Source organism: Pseudorca crassidens, chromosome 18 (assembly GCF_039906515.1).
Source record: "Pseudorca crassidens isolate mPseCra1 chromosome 18, mPseCra1.hap1, whole genome shotgun sequence".
In the NCBI taxonomy this organism is placed as follows: domain Eukaryota; kingdom Metazoa; phylum Chordata; class Mammalia; order Artiodactyla; family Delphinidae; genus Pseudorca; species Pseudorca crassidens.
Genome location: NC_090313.1, coordinates 62,545,481 through 62,563,624, shown reverse-complemented (window position 1 = coordinate 62,563,624; position 18,144 = coordinate 62,545,481). Strand labels below are relative to the sequence as shown.

General features: G+C 37.2%; 1 protein-coding gene across 1 annotated transcript in view; it reads left to right on the top strand.

Moving 5' to 3' along the window:
* Positions 1-18,144, top strand: part of KPNA3 (karyopherin subunit alpha 3) — a 91,744-nt gene that overhangs the window by 39,958 nt on the left and 33,642 nt on the right. Inside the window, exon 2 of the mRNA XM_067712949.1 lies at positions 10,891-10,935. Coding sequence (XP_067569050.1) covers positions 10,891-10,935 — 45 coding nt within the window. The remainder of the gene's footprint in view (positions 1-10,890; positions 10,936-18,144) is intronic.

Here is an 18,144-nt window from a genome sequence, read left to right as displayed (position 1 = left end):
GGAGCCTGTGCTCCGCAACGGGAGAGGCCACAGCAGTGAGAGGCCTGCATACCGCAAAAAAAAAAAAAAAAAAAAAAATTGTATTGTCTTATTATTGAATGGTAAGGGTCCATTTATGTCGTCTAGATACAAGTCCCTTATCAGATATATGATTTGCAAATCTTTTCTCATTCCATGGGTTGGCTTTTCACTTTCATGGGTAACATATAATTTTTATTAGGTGGTACATAATGTTGGGTTCTTTCTTTTTGTGGTATTAGCAACCATTGATGAACATTGCCTAGATCCATTAATTTGTTAACTGTTGTAAAGTGGTGGTATTTAAATTCTACAACTCCTTCTTTATAAGAATTCTGAGTTTAAAGTTAATGTTCCTTCAGCACATTGAAGACTATCATTTCACTGCCCTGGGGCTTCCATTGCTTTTCAGAAGTCAGCTTTGGCATAAATACCTTGAAACATGAATGAACCAGTTGGTGGCAAATTTAGTTTTTATTGTCCCAGAGCTATTGTTTTCTAACAGTATCACCACTTGACAGGCCAATTTTATATCCTTACATAGCCTTCTACCTCCTTCTCCGCAAGTAAAATTTTTACATTTGCTTCAATTAGTGTATTTAGAAAAACAGACTGGGTAGCCCAAGGAACAAGTATACAAATATCTGTATTGTAGAGAATTTTAAAAACAAGGTTATTTAGGTATAGTTTATATATAGTATAATTTGCTCATTGTTAGTATAAAGTTTGAATTTTAGTAAATTTTTCAGTTGTGCAACCATCACCAAAATCCAGTTGTAGAATACTTCCATCACCCCAAAAAGTTCCTTCCTGTCCTTTTGTGAAATTATTTATTTATTTTTGTTATAGAGAGTCTTAACCTGGAGTTGATAGAGGCTTTCTGATGGCTCTAAAACCACATGAAATTATATGTAAACAATATGTTCTATAGGGCCTGTGTTTTTTGTTGTGTTTTTTTTTGCGGTACGCGGGCCTCTCACTGTTGTGGCCTCTCCCGTTGCGGAGCACAGGCTCCAGACGCGCAGGCTCAGCGGCCATGGCTCACGGGCCCAGCCGCTCCGTGGCATGTGGGATCTTCCTGGACCGGGGCACGAACCCACTTCCCCTGCATCGGCAGGCGGACTCTCAACCACTGCGCCACCAGGGAAACCCAGGGCCTGTGTTTTGAAAAGGGCAAAATTTTAATAAAGTGTCAATTATACAAATGCAGGCTTCTCTTGTCTTTAGGGTTGACTGGGGATATACAGATTACTGTGTTGAAAAGTTACATAGGATAGTATGACTATGCTACCAACTGGATGCACATTTAGGTTCATAAATTTTTAAAAATTTTTATGGATTGCTTTTTCTTAAAGTTTAATTTTGTCATACACATATATAATTCATTTTCGTACAGTTCTAAAGTCAAATGTAGCCTAGTTTCCTTGAGCTCTCTACCTTATTTCCTCCCTATTCCCATATATTTATGTGTAAAATAGTTCTATGCAATCTATTTTATGTATTTCTTTCAGTTTTTTTTTTTTTTTTTTTAGAGAAGGCTTTGAGTCTTTTTTTTTTTTCCCTTAATTTATTTTTGGCTGCATTGGGTCTTTGTTGCCCCACGCGGGCTTTCTCTAGTTGTGGCAAGCGGAGGCTACTCTTCGTTGTGGCACATGGCCTTCTCATTGCGGTGGCTTCTCTTGTTGTGGAGCATGCGCTCTAGGCGCGTGGGCTCTAGGCGCAATGGCTTCAGTACTTGTGGCACGTGGGCTCAGTAGTTGTGGCTCGTGGGCTCTAGAGCACAGGCTCAGTAGTTGTGGCACATGGGCTTAGTTGCTCTACCACATGTGGGATCTTCCCAGGCTAGGGCTTGAACCCGTGTCCCCTGCATTGGCAGGCGGATTCTAAACCTCTCCGCCACCAGGGAAGCCCTTTCAGTATGTTTTTTGATATTTTAGAAGGTTTATATTTTTGTTATGGTGGTTAGTTAGCTTTATTTAGTCCCTTCTCTTTTAGTTATTATCTACTGCTTCCCTATTTTGTGCATTTTGGAAATTGGTAGTGACCTCTTCTTCCCCTCCTCAGCATCTGATGTAAAATATACCCTTTTTTTAGAAAGGTTTTTTTTAAAAAAAGGTTTGCTTGTTTATTTATTTATTTTTGTGGCTGTGCTGTGCAGCTTGTGGGACCAGGGATTGAACCGTGCCCTCGGCAGTGAAAGCACTGAGTCCTAAACCACTGGACCACCAGGGAGTTCCCTTTAAAAGTTTCTAAAAATTGACCTTTATTTTGAGATAATTGTAGAATCACCTGCAATTGTAGAACACAATACAGAGAGACCCTTTACTCAGTTCCCCCAATGGTAACGTCTTGCAGCTTTATAGTAAAATATTGATATTTACACAGTCAAGATATAAAACATTTCCATCACCACAGGGATCTCTCATGTTGCCATTTTGTAGCCATGCTCACTTCCTCCCATCCTGCCCCCTCCTCAGCCCCTGGCAACCACTAATCTCTTCTTCATTTCTATAATTTTGTTACTCGAAGAATGTTATATAAATGTAATCATATGGTATATAACCTTTTGGCATTGGTTTGTTTTCTCTTAGCATAATTCCCTGGAGATTCATCCAAGCTGTCGCTTGTATCAATAGTTTATTCCTTTTTATTGTTGGATAGCATTCCGTGGTATGGATGTACCACAGTTTCTTTAAACTGCGAAGAATGTCTGGGTTCCAGGTTTGGGTTATTATGAATAAAGCTTCTATAAACACTTGTGTACAGGTTTCTTGTGAACCTAAGTTTTCATTTCTCTGGAATAAATGTTCAGTAGTTGCTAAGTCCAATGTATTTGCATGTTTAGTTTTTTTTTTTTCTTTTTTTTGCATGTTTAGTTTTTTAAGAAATGATTTTCCGGGGGCTTCCCTGGTGGTGCAGTGGTTGGGAGTCCGCCTGCCGATGCAGGGGACACGGGTTCGTGCCCCAGTCTGGGAGGATCCCACATGCCGCGGAGCAGCTGGGCCCGTGAGCCATGGCCGCTGAGCCTGCGCGTCTGGAGCCTGTGCTCCGCAACGGGAGAGGCCACAGGTGTGAGAGACCCGCGTACCGCAAAAAAAAAAATGATTTTCCAGGTATCGTTTTACATTCCCACCAGCAATGTAGGAGTTTCTCCACATCTTTCCCAGCATTTGTGTTGTCTCAGTTATTTAATTTAGCTGTTCTGATAGGTGTGTAGTAATAACTCATTTTGGTTTTAATTTGCATTTCTCTAATGGCTAATAACATTGAACATCTTTTCATATACTTATTTGCCATCTGTATATCCTCTGATGAAATGTCTCTTCATTTCTTTGGCCTGTTTTCTAATTTAATTGATTGTGTATTCTAATTTTGAGTAAGAGTTCTCTGTATATTCCAGATACCAGTCCTTTATCATATATATGTGGTTTGCAGATTTTTTTTTCTGTCTCTAGCTTGTGTTTTCATCCTCGCCACATGGAAGCTTTCTCAGAGCAAAATGTTAACATTTTGATGAGGTCCAGTTTACCAGTTATTCCTTTTGTGGATCATGCTTTTAGGGTCAAGTCTGAGAACTCTTTGCCTAGTTCTAGATCCTAAAGTTTCTTTCTTAATTTTCTTCTAAAAAATTAGTTTATAGTTTTACTTTTAAGCATGATTCATTTTGTTTTATTTTCTGTGTAAGGTATGAGTCTTAAGTTGAGGTTCATATATTTGTCTATCAATATCTACCTGAACAGCATCATTTGTTGAAGAGTCTAACTTTCCTCCATTGAATTGCTTTCATACCTTTGTCAAAAGTCAGCTGAGCATACTTATGTAGGTCTGTTTTGTGTTCTCTATTCTATTCCATTGATCAGTGTATGTATGTCTTCACCAATATCACACAAGTGTTTATTACTATAGCTATATAATAAATCTTGAAGTTAGATAGACTGATTCCTCCCACTTTTTTTTCCTCAAAATTATTTTAGCTATTCTAATTACTTTGGCTTTCTGTATAAACTTCAGTATTACTGGGATTTGAAAGCAGTTATGCTAAGTCTATATATCATTGTGAGGAGAATTGACATCAAATTGAGTCTACCAGTCCATGAACACAGTGTGTCTCTCTATTTTTTTTTAGATTCTTGAATTCCTTCATCAGTGTTGTATCATTTTCAACATCTATATCTTGTACATGTATTGTTAGGTTCGTACCTAAGTATTTATTTTTTTGAGAGATTATTAATGATATTGTTTGTATTTTTAATTTTGATGCCCATGTGTTCATTGCTAGTATATTGCTGGAGAAATCAGACTCTCTGCCTTCAGACTATACTACAAAGCTAAAGTAATCAAAATGGTATGGTACTGGCACAAAAATAGAAATATAGATCAATGAACAGGATAGAAAGCCCAGAAATGAACCCACACACCTATGGTCAATTAATCTATGACAAAGGAGGCAAAAATATACAATGGAGTAAAGACAGTCTCTTCAATAAGTGATGCTAGGACTTCCCTGGTGGTCCTGTGAGTAAGTCTCCGCTCTCCCAATGCAGAGGGCCCGGTTTTGATCCCTGGTCAGGAACTAGATCCCTCATGCATGCCGCAACTAAGAGTCTGCATGCCGCAACTAAGAAGTCCGCATGCCACAACTAAAGATTCTGCACGCCACAACGAAGATGCTGTGTGCTGCAGCTAAGACTCAGCACAGCCAAAATAAATAAATAAATATTTTAAAAAAAAAGTGGTGCTGGGAAAACTGGACAGCTACATATAAAAGAATGAAATTAGAATATTCTCTGTATTTTTAATTTTGATGCCCATGTGTTCATTGCTAGTATATAGACATACAAATAGATTTTTATATTTTTATCTTGTATCCTGTGACCTTGTTGGACTCACTTATCAGATCTGCCATATGTGTGTGTGTATACATATCTGAAATCCAGAGGCATCTGTCTTGTCTTTTCTCTTCTCTTTTCTTTCTTTTTTTCTTTTTCTTTTTTTTGAAATCCATTAGTCTTTCTAATATATTATGGTATTGGTTTTTCTGGGTTGATTTCCCAGGTACATTGTGTGCTTTTTCAGCATTTTATTTCAAGTCTTTTAGTTTCAGGATATTTTTCCCTTTAATTATTATCTTTATTGTCACTTTAATTCTAATAATTTTCACCTTCATTTCTTTTTTATTAAAATTTTAGTTCTTTGCACATTCTATATCTCTTAAGCATTACCTGTTGTGTTATTTTTCTTGGTTAGGTTTCCTTTCTGAAATATTTTTTTCTTTTATTTCAGATTCTTTCCTGATTTCTAGTACCTCATTACTGAGTGTTTCTAATTCTGATTATAATGTTCTTTCACATCTTCTATCATTCTCTAGGATATAATTTTTACATGTTTTGTTGGTACAGCTTTTTGGTAGTCTTTTATTGCATCATTCTGCTCCTTGTGTCTTATGGCATAGAATTTGACCCCAACCCTTTTATATTGTATACTTTATAATAGGTTTTCCTGAACTCTTTGGAGTGAGTGGGGGGTCAGAATAGCTTTTCTAGCTTTACCACTCTAGACCCCCTTCTGTTTTTTTTAAGTGATTAAATAAAATATATATATATTTATTTATTTATATATCTTCCTATTTTCTGAGATCTGGCTCTTGTTTCACTAACCCACTTTGATCTGGATCCTCTCTTTACTTTGCCCCAATTGAGCATGTCTTGATCACTTGGAATTCTTTGTTTGTTTGTTTATAAATTTATTTATTCATTTATTTAATTTTTGGCTGCATTGGGTCTTCGCTGCTGCACGCGGGTTTTCTCTAGTTGCTGAGAGCGGGGGCTACTCTTTGTTGTGGTGAGCGGGCTTTTCTTTGCGGTGGCTTCTCTTGTTGCGGAGCACGGGCTCTAGGTGCGCAGGCTTCAGTAGTTGTGGCTCGTGGGTGCTACAGCGCAGGCTCAGTAGTTGTGGCGCACGGGCTTACTTGCTCCGCGGCATGTGGGATCTTCCAGGACCAGGGCTCGAACCCATGTGCCCTGCATTGGCAGGCAGATTCTTAACCCCTCCACCACCAGGGAAGCCCAGATCACTTGGAATTCTTTTCCTGGAAATTTATTTTCAGTTATAGGGCTTTTTCCAGGTAGGGGGACTTCAGCCCCTTGTTTTTGAGTCTACTCTCGTCATATTTTACAACGTTAGCATGTGCAGAAGATCCCTTTCATTTGCAGCTATTCTCAAATTGCCTTTCTAAACTCTAACGATTCATGATTTGGGGTTCTCCTCCCCTCAAGTCCTTCAGTTACCCAGTAACTTCTGCTCTTGTGTTTCCTTCTGCAGATATGCTGAGCCCATGTGAGTCCTATAGTTGGTGATTTAACCAGATCCTTCTTGTATTTGAGAATTCGTGGGGTTACCTTGTCACCCAATCTTGTAGATTTTATCCATGGGGTTTTGGTTTGGCTGTCTTGGTAACTTTTTTTTCGGCCGTGTGGCATGTGGGATCTTATTTCCCCTACCAGGGATTGAACCTGCACTCCCTGCATTGGAAGCACAGAGTCTTAACCGCTAGACCGCCAGGGAAGTCCCATTGAGAGGTTTTATTCAAGAGAATGGCAACACAGGTTTGCATTAAAAAAAAGAATGATCTGGCTGCATTGTGGAAAACTGATTCAGTGCGTAGAAGGAGACTAGGAGACTAGTAGTGATCCGGGTGACATGTGACATGATGGTGGCTTAGTCTAGGATAGTGGCAATAAAGCTAGAAGGTTTGAATCCTATTTTGGTGACTCCATTGGATGTCAGAGAATGAGAGAGTGAGTAGACATGGATGATCTCCCAGGATGGGGGTTCGTGCAACGGTTTGGATGATTGCACTGTTTCCTAATATTGGGAATATTCATGGAATCGTAGGGGGTGTTTTTTTGGGAGGGGAAGATGGGGGAGCAGGTGTGATATTTAAGCAGCTGAGTTTGAGGCCTTAAAATTATCTGTCCTCTAATCCTAAACATATACACATGCACACATATTTTAATTCTTCAGCGAACCTTTTCCTGACCCTCTGATCATGTCTCCTTCTGGTATAGAACTTTATTATTTACTTTCCTATCTTAACATTTAACAGACTCGTGTTACTGCTTATTACTACCATCTTTTTCCCTAGAACAGCTGCTGGCAAACTTTTTCTTAAAAGAGATAGTAAATATTGTAGGCTTTGTGGGCCAAGAGACAAAAATTAAGTTAATGTAGACACAATATCATTTATAATGTAACCACTTAAAAATATACGAACTATTCCTGTGGGGTCCTGCAAAAATAGACAGCTTGCCAGAATTGGCCCATAGGCTGCAGTTTGCTCACCACTGTACTAGACTGTAATTGCTATACTTGCCTCCTAGTTGCAGGCATATTGCCCTGGAGCATTTTGGTTGAATTTAGTAAATTTTTATCAAATGAGTGAATATTATACTTACAGATTTGAAGCCCAGGCAAGAGAGCTGAATAAAGATAGATATTTGGGAGTGGTCTTCAAACAGTAATCGAAGACTTAAGAGTAGATGAGCTCACTTGGGAAGAATGTAAGGGAGGAGAGGCCCTAAGAAGAAGCCTTTTTCTGTAACTTAAACAGAGAGGAGAATGAGTGATGACTAACTCAAAGGTACTTGTATCATAGATAGTAGTCAGTACCTGTTGTTAACTGACCTAAGCCATTTGGCCATTTACACTCATAGGTTCTTTTAGATGAATAGGAGGCCTTTATATAGATAGGTGAGGGCAATAGGTGGTTTTCCTTAGAAATTTTACTATCAGTGAGTTACGTTATTTTTCTTCTTTTTTCTTTTTTTTCTTTCTTTTTGGCCGCTCTGTGCGGCTTGTGGGATCTCAATTCCCCAACTAGGGATTGAATCCAGGCCCTTGGTAGTGAAAGTGCTGAGTCCTAACCACTGGACCGCCAGGGAATTCCCAGTGAGTTATATATAATAAAATAATAAAACAAGCCTTAGACAGAATTTGCTACCCATACAAACATGTATTAGCAAGCAGTCACAAAAAGTCATATAGCTTGTTTTATGGGTTTAGCTCTTTTAGACTGTACTACCTTGTAATAAAACTTCAACCCTCAGCAGATACCAGAAAGATCTGACTAGGATTAGCAGACAGAATCCTCGAAGATGGGGTGGGACACAGGATCAAAAGGAAACTTAGACTCAGAAACTTCTCTGAAGACAGATTGCAGGGCTTGTCAGATTCTTAAACCGCAAACAGGTAAGAATCAAGACACTTGTACAGTGTTTCTAGTTAATCCGTATATCTTGAAGAATTCCAGTTCAGCAATATAAAATTATTTCCAACATCTTTTATGCTGATTAACAAACACATGTCTAAATTCAGATGTTGATATTCAAAACACTTACTAATTGGGAGCTAACCTCTGATTTGGGCACTTCACATGCTAACTAACCCCCTGTGAAGTGTGGATTCCTAATTTAGAGTACTTCAGAAGTTAACTCATCACTTCTATCCAAGCTGAAGTAGCACTTTAATGGAAATTACAGTGTAGCAGTAACTTGATCATATTTTGGAGGAGATAGGCTGCCTGGGTCTTTTTGTTGTGTACTATCTTATAACAATTTGTAAACAATTAAATGTAATAGTTATTGCCATGAAAATACTTTTTCTTCTCAGCTCTAGTAACAATTGGATTAGATGTTTATACAGGCAAATTTTGACAATTGGTGCAATTCTAATCTTCAAGTGAATAAAGACAGCTTTCTTTACAGAGTGATCAAATAACACTTCATTAATATTGGTATTTGATTGCTCAATATTTATTACAGTTTGTATGATTGATTTATACATAAAGCATTCTCTGTATTGATAGTGTTGAAGCCTAAATGCAGAAACATATTAAATATAGAATTAGATTCAGGGCTCTTTCTTTGTACTTTTGAACCCTATTAGTGATAATAGTTTTATCAGTGCATCATTCCATCACATTAAATAAATGTTACTAATTTGAATTTTGTTTGGTAGTTTTGTTTATATTTAATATATATCTATATTTAAGCACGAGTTTATATCTAGGTTAATATTTCAATATATTTAACAAAGTTTGTAATTTGGGTTCCATGGGATATTTTTTCCCTGCAAAGAGATTAATTTATCACTGCAGTTTAAGAAAACTTGACAGAGGTACCATAACAAAAGAATCATTAAATAAAATAATAACATACTGAATCTAGCAGTATATTAAAATAATAATATACCATAACATGTAGCCTTTATTCTGAAAATGTAACCATTTATCGTATTTGTATGTGTAATAAAGTAATGCATTAAATCACTATGTCAAGGGGAGAAGGGATATCTAGTCATTTCACTAATTCCTGTTAAGACATTCCTGATAGAGCCTCTTAGTAAATTGTAGAAGGATACTTCTTTATCTTTTGATACAAAATATCTATCCCAAATTTATTTTCATTTTTATGTGATTTTAAGGCCATGACAATGAGGCATTTACTTTTTTTAAACATGAATCGTTTGCAATAGAATACATTAGTTGCAAGCATCAAAAATCAGCTCTGGCTGACTTAAGAGCAAAACCATAATTTATTAGAAGAATATGAGGTGGGGGTTCCGGGCAGACCCTGCCGACTCAGAGAAAGAAGAAGCCTCTAGAGACGGTGCACCTGCAGATGGAGCAAGGTGGTGCCTGCCCACAGGGCCCTGGGGCTCCATCCCCAGGAGAGGCCAGGAGCCGCTCCTTAAAGTCGGGGGACCCCTACAGGCTTTCTTACCTGAGGACCAGGGACGATGAGGACGACCCAGCAGGGCTGCTGTGAGAAGGGCCTGCCATGATGCTTGAGAAGTGCTCAAAAGGTGTCCTGGACTGCTGTGCCCCCGAGGACCCTGCTTCCTCACCAGTGTGGACTCTGAGGTTCACAAACTGCTGGCCTGGAGCAAGACTCCTTGAAATCAAGGATTGCCAGTACTCAGCGTCTCTGTTACCTTTGCTGGGTGCTTTTTAGAAACTATGGCGGCCTTCCCACCAGGGTTCCACCCAAGCACTTGTCAGGGTTTCTGGAAGCTTCCTTGTGGCTCATCCGCCCGTCGGCACCTGGCCTCTGGGACACGCCTTCTTCGGGTCTCCTGTGCTCCACCCCCAGCCCGGCTGCCTCTTCCACCTCCTCTGGCTCTGTCCTGGGGCCCTGCCCTTGTGCACTCACCACTTGGGGTCCCATTGTTTGAATTACTCTCTGGGTGTTCTCTGTGCCCACTACTCTTCAACTTTTCTATTTCCATAATAAAAAGATGAAAAAAGTAGAAAAGTAAAATAAAAGAATATGAGGTGGTTCAAAGAATGAGTTACGGAAACCAGGTAACTAGGAACACAGCAAGTTCAGGATATAGGCATGGTTCACTACCTTGTCCAAATGCTTCCTTTGGAAATTAATGTGCTTTTTTTTTTCTTTCCATTTTGCTCTAGGTTTAGAGTTATAGGGGAGAGTTCTGCTGGCTGAGTTTAAGCTCATGCCCTGTTTTTGCTAGGAGAAAGTGAGATGCTTTAATAGATGGTTCCATCAAGACTGTACACAATGGAGAGTATATAATTCCCCATAGAAACCTGGGTGCAGTTAGGAAATGGGGATGGATCCTAGGCAGCCAAGCTCTACCTCCCACTCCCCACAAAACTAACCAACAGACATCCAGTAAAATAGACAGGAGTTTTGGCTTTTTAACCTCCTGTAGTTCATCATTTAAAGTCTAAACTGATTAATCCTTAAAAATAGAATCTTAAACAAATTTAAATCTTAAATGCCAGAGACCTTAATTTATGTACTAGCAGTATCAATATTTAGATACTTATGAAATTTTTGTTTTTCTTTTTAGACAATGCGAAGACACAGAAATGAAGTGACAGTTGAACTGCGAAAGGTAAGAGTGATTTGTGTTTAATAAAAAATAATTAGACTTTTTCTGATGTTAAAATTTTTTATAACTTGAATAATGAAAATACTATGGCAAATTAGTAGGCATCCCTAAAACTACACAGCATAAAAATATATCATTAAATAATTTATAATGGTATACATTTATAGAAACTTCCATTTATTGAGTTACCAGGCACTGTGTGAAGTACTTTACCACTGTCATTGAAATTCTCACAACATCTGATGAAGTTACCATTGTTTTTTCTTAATAACCTCTTTCTATGTGGGCTATGTGCTAGACAGAATTCCTCCACCTTCCTCATGTAAAAGTTAAATGTGGAAAAAAAAAAAAAAGTTAAATGTGCTTGTTAAAGACACTTTAGAAAAATAAAGTAGAATAATCTTATATCTTACCAATTGAATGCAACTACTGTTAAAATTTCTTTTCTTCCATTATTTTTGAATTACCTTCATTAGATTGTATTTTCATGCAATCAGATTTTATTTTAAGCAAATTTTAATTACCAGTTAACAAAGTACACATAATAAATTCTGTCTGTATACATGTACATTTAAAAAAATAGATTTGAAACTTATTTCTAAATCTTTGTGTTTGTCTTAGATTAGATTTTCTTGATCTAATTCACTCCTAAAACTCATATATTAAATTATCATCTTGAAACTTTTCAGTTTTAGAGAGAAAGAAGGTCTTGATTCTGAGAGTACACACTCTCTCAGTGAGTCACTAGAATCAAATGGACCTGTGCATTTATTTACTCAATAAGTATTATCATACCCACTTTGTGTTATTAATTTTTACTCAGCATCGATGTTATGCTCCTTGGTATAGTATATAGTTCCTGAGATCCATTCTCCTGTACCCCCTCTGCTCCATTTTTTATTAAATTCGAAAAATACTTGCTAATCCCATGTTCTTTCAACTCCTTAACTTCATGGATACTTACAGATTAACATCAGTGCAAGTTTTTTCAGCTCCTTGGGTCATTTGGACCAGAGAAGTGAACTAAACCTTAGCTTAATAAAGTAAGGTGAGCTCCTTGCCAGTCGTAACACTTTGGACTTAGCTTCTTTTTCTTTTCTTTTTAACTTTTTATTAACATATAACACACCTACAGAAAAGTCAACACAACTTAAGTGTACAGCTTGATGAATTTTCACAAAGTGAACACATTTGTGTAACCAGCTCCTAGATCAAGAAAGAAACACTACCTGTATCCCAAGGCCCCTTCACAGTTTCTGCTTTCCCCCAAAGGCAACCATTACCCTGATTTCTAACATTATAGATTATTTTACATATTTTGCATATTTTGAACTTTATATAAATAGAATGGTGTGTATCTTTTTGTATCTGGTTTTTCATTCATCATGTAAAGATCATTCTCTGTAATAGAGCTGATAGGAATAAAATTGGAATTAAGTAATTATTCATTTGTTGTTATCTCTTCACATTACACCAGCTCTCCCCAGATGTGAACCTTCACTTTCCCTTAACTTTTCATGCTTGGAATACAATTCTGAAACTTTTGTATTGGTCTTAGTATTACTCAGAATCCTCTCCTGTTTTAAGCTTTTTCGCCCTTCTGATATGCTTATAAATCTAAGCTATTCACTTATATTTATATTTGGTGATTTGTTCCTTTTATACTTGTGCTGCCCTCGGTATTTAATTAATAGAATTAAAATTTCTTGCTTATCAGAGTACATCTTTTTTTTTTTTTTTTTTGCGGTACGCGGGCCTCTCACCGTTGTGGCCTCTCCCGCTGACGCGCAGACTCAGCGGCCACGGCTCACGGGCCCAGCCGCTCCGCGGCCTGTGGGATCTTCCCGGACCGGGGCACGAACCCGTGTCCCCTGCATCAGCAGGCGGACTCTCAACCACTGCGCCGCCAGGGAAGCCCCAAGAGTACATACATCTTTTTAAATATTCACCTTGGTTTCTTTAGAGACCGCTTTCTTATCTCCTCTTTTTTTTCCTTCTGGATAACATTATTTCCTTTTCAATTACTATGATTAATTCCTGAAAAATCCTTGTAGGAGGATCAAAATAAAATTAACTGAAGAAATCTCAAGCAGTTCCTTATTTCACATTTCAGAATTCCCTAAGTAAGCAGCAGAAAGTGACCCTTTCCTGAAACAAAGCCTATACTTCAAAGCTTAATTGATTTTGATATAATTCTCTGGAGGTGTGTAGAGCCCTTCAAAAGAAGATTCCTCCACTCTTTATGGTCAGAGTGTCTGCCTCTGATTTCAGCCTTGCTGTCTCTATTGCTCCATTGAGGAGACAGTCACAGCATTGTTATTACTGACATTGAGATTCTTGAAAATACAAGAAAGAGAACTAGTTCCCAGTTTCTTAGATGAGCTCTACACACTTCTGTTAGATGGTAAGCTTCTAAAGTGAAGGTAGTAACCACACTCCCTGACCCAGCCCCGACCCTCAACCCCAGTACTCCCAGGTCTCTCTCCTAGCCCATCCCAAAATGCCCAGTCAAATTCTGGACATGTAGTTGGTACTCATTACATGCTCATGTTCAAGAATTTAATTGAATTATGATATCTTAAATTTTTACTTAAATTTAAATCATTTATTGAAGCTTTAAGAAAAACACTTTAGATATAGAACAGTGCTCAGAAGCACTGATCTGTGACAAGTCAGGGAGCTTGTGTCAAAATGTTAAACAAGACACTGCTTCCTTTACCACCAAAGTCTTTCTGCCTAAATAAATGAATAATGGAACTAAATGGTGTGTTTATTTTCACAGTTGATTACTAACACAAGTTCCTTATCTTGTAGCAAACCTACAACAAATAATTTGTTCAAGGACATTTAGCCAGTGACCATACTTTGAATAACACTGATACTGATCTATAAAAATTGAGGGTGAAATCTAGTTATTAATATGTAGTGCTTTACTGGCCTCAGACTCTTTTTGTTTGAACTCTTTTCTTTTGTCTCCTTGATCTCTTGCTTTCTTATTTAATTAGGCCCTTATGCATCAACACTTACACAGAAGTCTGTATTTGTGTTTTATATCATTTTGAAAACAGAATTACATAGGAATTAAATAACTTGCATAAAGTCACACAGCTGAAAAATGGCAGAGCTGAGCTTTTAACCGTTATGCTATAATGCCTCTCAGTGTAAATGTTTAAGTGAATAATGCCTTATAAATTGAAAATTGATCCAAAACCTGTCACTGGCATTCATAACTTTGGCACATTGTATTAAACTTGATATCATCTTCTCTTGGTGATTGATCAGTCAGATATGCCATAGTACTTTACTGTCATTAGATCTGGGATTGGGGCAGGTTGAGTTCTTACATAAAGAAAAACACCACCAAAATGCCCATTGGACTGATCAGATCCAGTACTTGTTTTAGCTGTCTGACTTAAATAAAATATCTCTTTTTAAAAATAGCCTAAAAACAAAAAAAGCCTAAATTCCCCATATTAACAAGCTAAAGAGGAAGCGTCATATGATCATATCAATTGATGCTGAAAAAGCACTTGACACCCCATTCCTGATAAAACTCAACAAATTAGACATAGAAGGGGATTACCTGGACTTGATAAACAGCATCTACAAAAAACCTCATAGCTAACATCATACTTAATGGTGAAAGACTAAATGCTTTCCCCCTAAGATCTGGGAACAAGACATGGATGTCCATTCTCACCACTCTTATTTATTGTAGTGCTGGAAGTTCTAGCCAGTGCTGTAAGTCAAGAAAAAGAAATAAAAAGACGTAATTTGGAACAGAAGAAATAAAACTCTCCCTATTTCTAGATGACATGATTATCTATGTAAAAAATGCTGAAGAAGCTCAGTGCTTTGTGACCGCCTGGAGGGGTGGGATAGGGAGGGTGGGAGGGAAGGAGACGCAAGAGGGAAGAGATATGGGAACATATGTATATGTATAACTGATTCACTTTGTTATAGAGCAGAAACTAACACACCATTGTAAAGCAATTATACCCCAATAAAGATGTTAAAAAAAAATGCTGAAGAATCTAGAAAAAAGTTTCTAGAACTAATAAGTGAGTTTGGCAAGGTCACAGAAAACAAGATCACACATAAAAGTTAATCACTTATATATGCTAACAATGAGCTTGCAGAAACCAAAATTAAAAGCACAGCGCCATTTATAAGCACTCCAAAGAACATAAAATACCTTGATATACATTAAGAAAACATGTATAGGATCTGTATGCTGAATATTATAAAATGCTGAGGAAAGAAATCAAATAAGACTTAAGTAAATGGAGAGGCGTATACTGTGGTCATTGACTTAGTAAAGATGCCTGTTCTCAAGTTTATCTGTTTTCAAACTCTCTCCGGGGTTTTTTTGTAGACATAGACAAGCTTATCCTAAAAAGTACATGGAAAGACACAAGCTCTAGAAGAGCTAAAATAATCCTGATAAAGAGTAAAATAGGAGCAGTTGCTCTACGCAATATTAAGGCTGCTAGAATAGCTACAGTGATGAACACTGTGTGGTACTGGCAGAAGGATAGACATCAGTGGAACAGAGATAGAACCCAGAGATCAGCCCATACAAAAACACCCAACTAATTTAATGGACGAAGGATAGCGTTTTAAACAAATGGTACAGTACTAGAACAATTGGACATCCATAGGCAAAAAGAAAAGAAAAAGAACCTCAACCTAAATCTCACACCTTATACAAAAACACAAAATGGATCCTAGATGTAAAAGTAAAGCATAAGGCTTTTAGAAACAAAAAATTGGAGGAAAATCATCAGGATCTAGAACCAGGCAAAGAGTTCTTATACTTCACCACAAAATCATAATCCATAAAAGGAAAATCGGATGTTAACAAATTTAAAAATTTTGCTCTGTGAGAGCCCATGTGAATAGGATGAAAATACAAGCTAGAGACTGGAAGAAAACCACATATCCATTACAGGACTGGCATCTAGCATATGTAATGAACTCTTAAAGCTCAGTAGTAAAAAAAAAAAAACCCAAACAATCCAATTAGAAAATGGGTAAAAGATATTAAGAGACATTTCATTAAAGGAGATATACCAACAGCAGTCATGCTGCTGCTGCTGCTGATGATTAATGCATCATTAGCCATCAGGGAAATACGGACTAAGACAAGCTAAAAGCATGTATCAGAGTGGCCAAAATAACAAAACAGTGGTAATAACAGATGCTGGTGGGGATACAGAGAAGCTGGATCACTCATACATTGCTGGTGGGAATGTAAAATGGTACAGACACTCTGGAAAACACGCAAACTACTGATAGAAGCAGCAGCTTGCATGAATTTCCAGAGAATTATGCTGGGCAAAAAAAGCCCATCACAAAAAGATTATATACTGTACGATTACAGTCATAGAATATTTTTCAAATGATAAAATTTTGGAAATGGAGGACAGATTAGTGGTTACTGGGGGTTGGTAGGGGCTGGGAGGTGAGAGGGCATTTTCTGGTTTTGGAACTGTTCAGTATCTTGACTATAATGGTGGATACAAGAACATATACAGGTGATAAAGTCGTATAGAACTAAATACACATAAACACACATACAGTGAATGCAAGTAAGACAGAAAATCTGAATAAAATCAGTGGATTGTATCAATGTCAGTGTCCTGGTTGTGACGTTTTACTATAGTTTTGCAAAGTGTTACTATTGTGGAAACCTGGGCAAAGTGTACGAGGGATTTCTGCATTATTTCTTACAACTGCATGCAGATTTACAATTATCTCAATAGAAGTTTTAATTAAAAAACCCTGAATTAGTAAATTAGAATCCATTTGAAAAGAAGAAAAGCAGCCATTTGTTAAGATCAGTTAAGTGATTCTTCAGGAACAATAATTTGTGTTAGGTTGTCAGATTTTTACCTGATTGATGAACAAGTAATGTTTTTTTCCCTCCAATTTTCAGTTGAGGTATAACACATTGAGCAGAGTGCCCAAAATGTAAAGATAATATATAAAACTCCTGGGTGAATATTCATGTAACCACCCAGCAGTAGTGTCACTTCATAAATGTTTATATTGAGGGGAAAATCTGTCTTGTGAGCATTTTTTTTCTACCTCTTTAGATGCAACCAGAGTTGGACTACATCTTTAAAAAAGCAAGCAGTAGAATATATTTAAGAAACAGTCTCTGTAGCCACCACAGTCTCAGCTCTGCAGTCTCTGGGTTCAAATCTTAACTGATATTTCTCAGGTATATAATTTAGTTTAGCCAGGTTCTCTGTGTCCCCATTTATTCATCTGTAAAATAAAGATTTAAGTTTTACAGGACTAGCACTAGATAAAGATTTAAAACAATGAGGGTATTGCTGGATAAAAACAAATTTAATTACTTATTTAAGTTTGAAGTGTGGCTGGTAAATAATTATCTGTCCTTCATCACATATGTAAGAAGTGACTGCTGACTTGTTCCACATATTTAGGTATGGGATTGCAAGCCACTTTTTCAAGATGGAATGAAAAAGAAGAACTTTATATAGAGATTAATAACAGAATTTGTTAAGTTAAAAAATATTAGATCAAGTCATAAGAAATTGCCTGTAATTAAGCTTTTTGATCTACGAAGTGGCAATTCCATGTGGTTCAACCAAATGTCAGAAAACAGAAGATCTAAAAAGTATTAAATACATACATGGGATAATAGATTAATAATGGATTTCTAAAGGAACTTTAAAATGGATGTAATGTGTGTGTATGTGTTTGGAGATAAGGTAGGTGTTGAAACTAAGCCAGTTTCCATATCCTCTGAGCTCCCCTCCCACTTGACAAAAGAAAAAGATACCTTTTATAGGTGCTGAATTTATAGTACAATCTCTAAGAGGGTAAAAATCTCTAGGTGACAAGCAGAAGGACAGTTTAAGTTCCTGGTTTTGGTGACGCCTCCTTTAATGGTTAAATCACATCACCAGAAACCTGCCCAGAGACTGATTATCTTAACTTGGGTTGTACATATTTTTTTGCTGAGAGTGAAGTATGATTTTCGTGCCCTAGGGTGCCCCAAATGGACTATGTTAGGATGTTTTCAGTTCAAATATGAAGGTTGTTACTTAATTTTTGATAAAAGAAACAACTTACTAAGAAGGTATAATAATACTAAACTTGTGTATGCCCAAATATATGTAAGCCAAAATCGACAAAATTACAAGGAGAAATTTGTCAAAAGACATAATCATTGTGGGA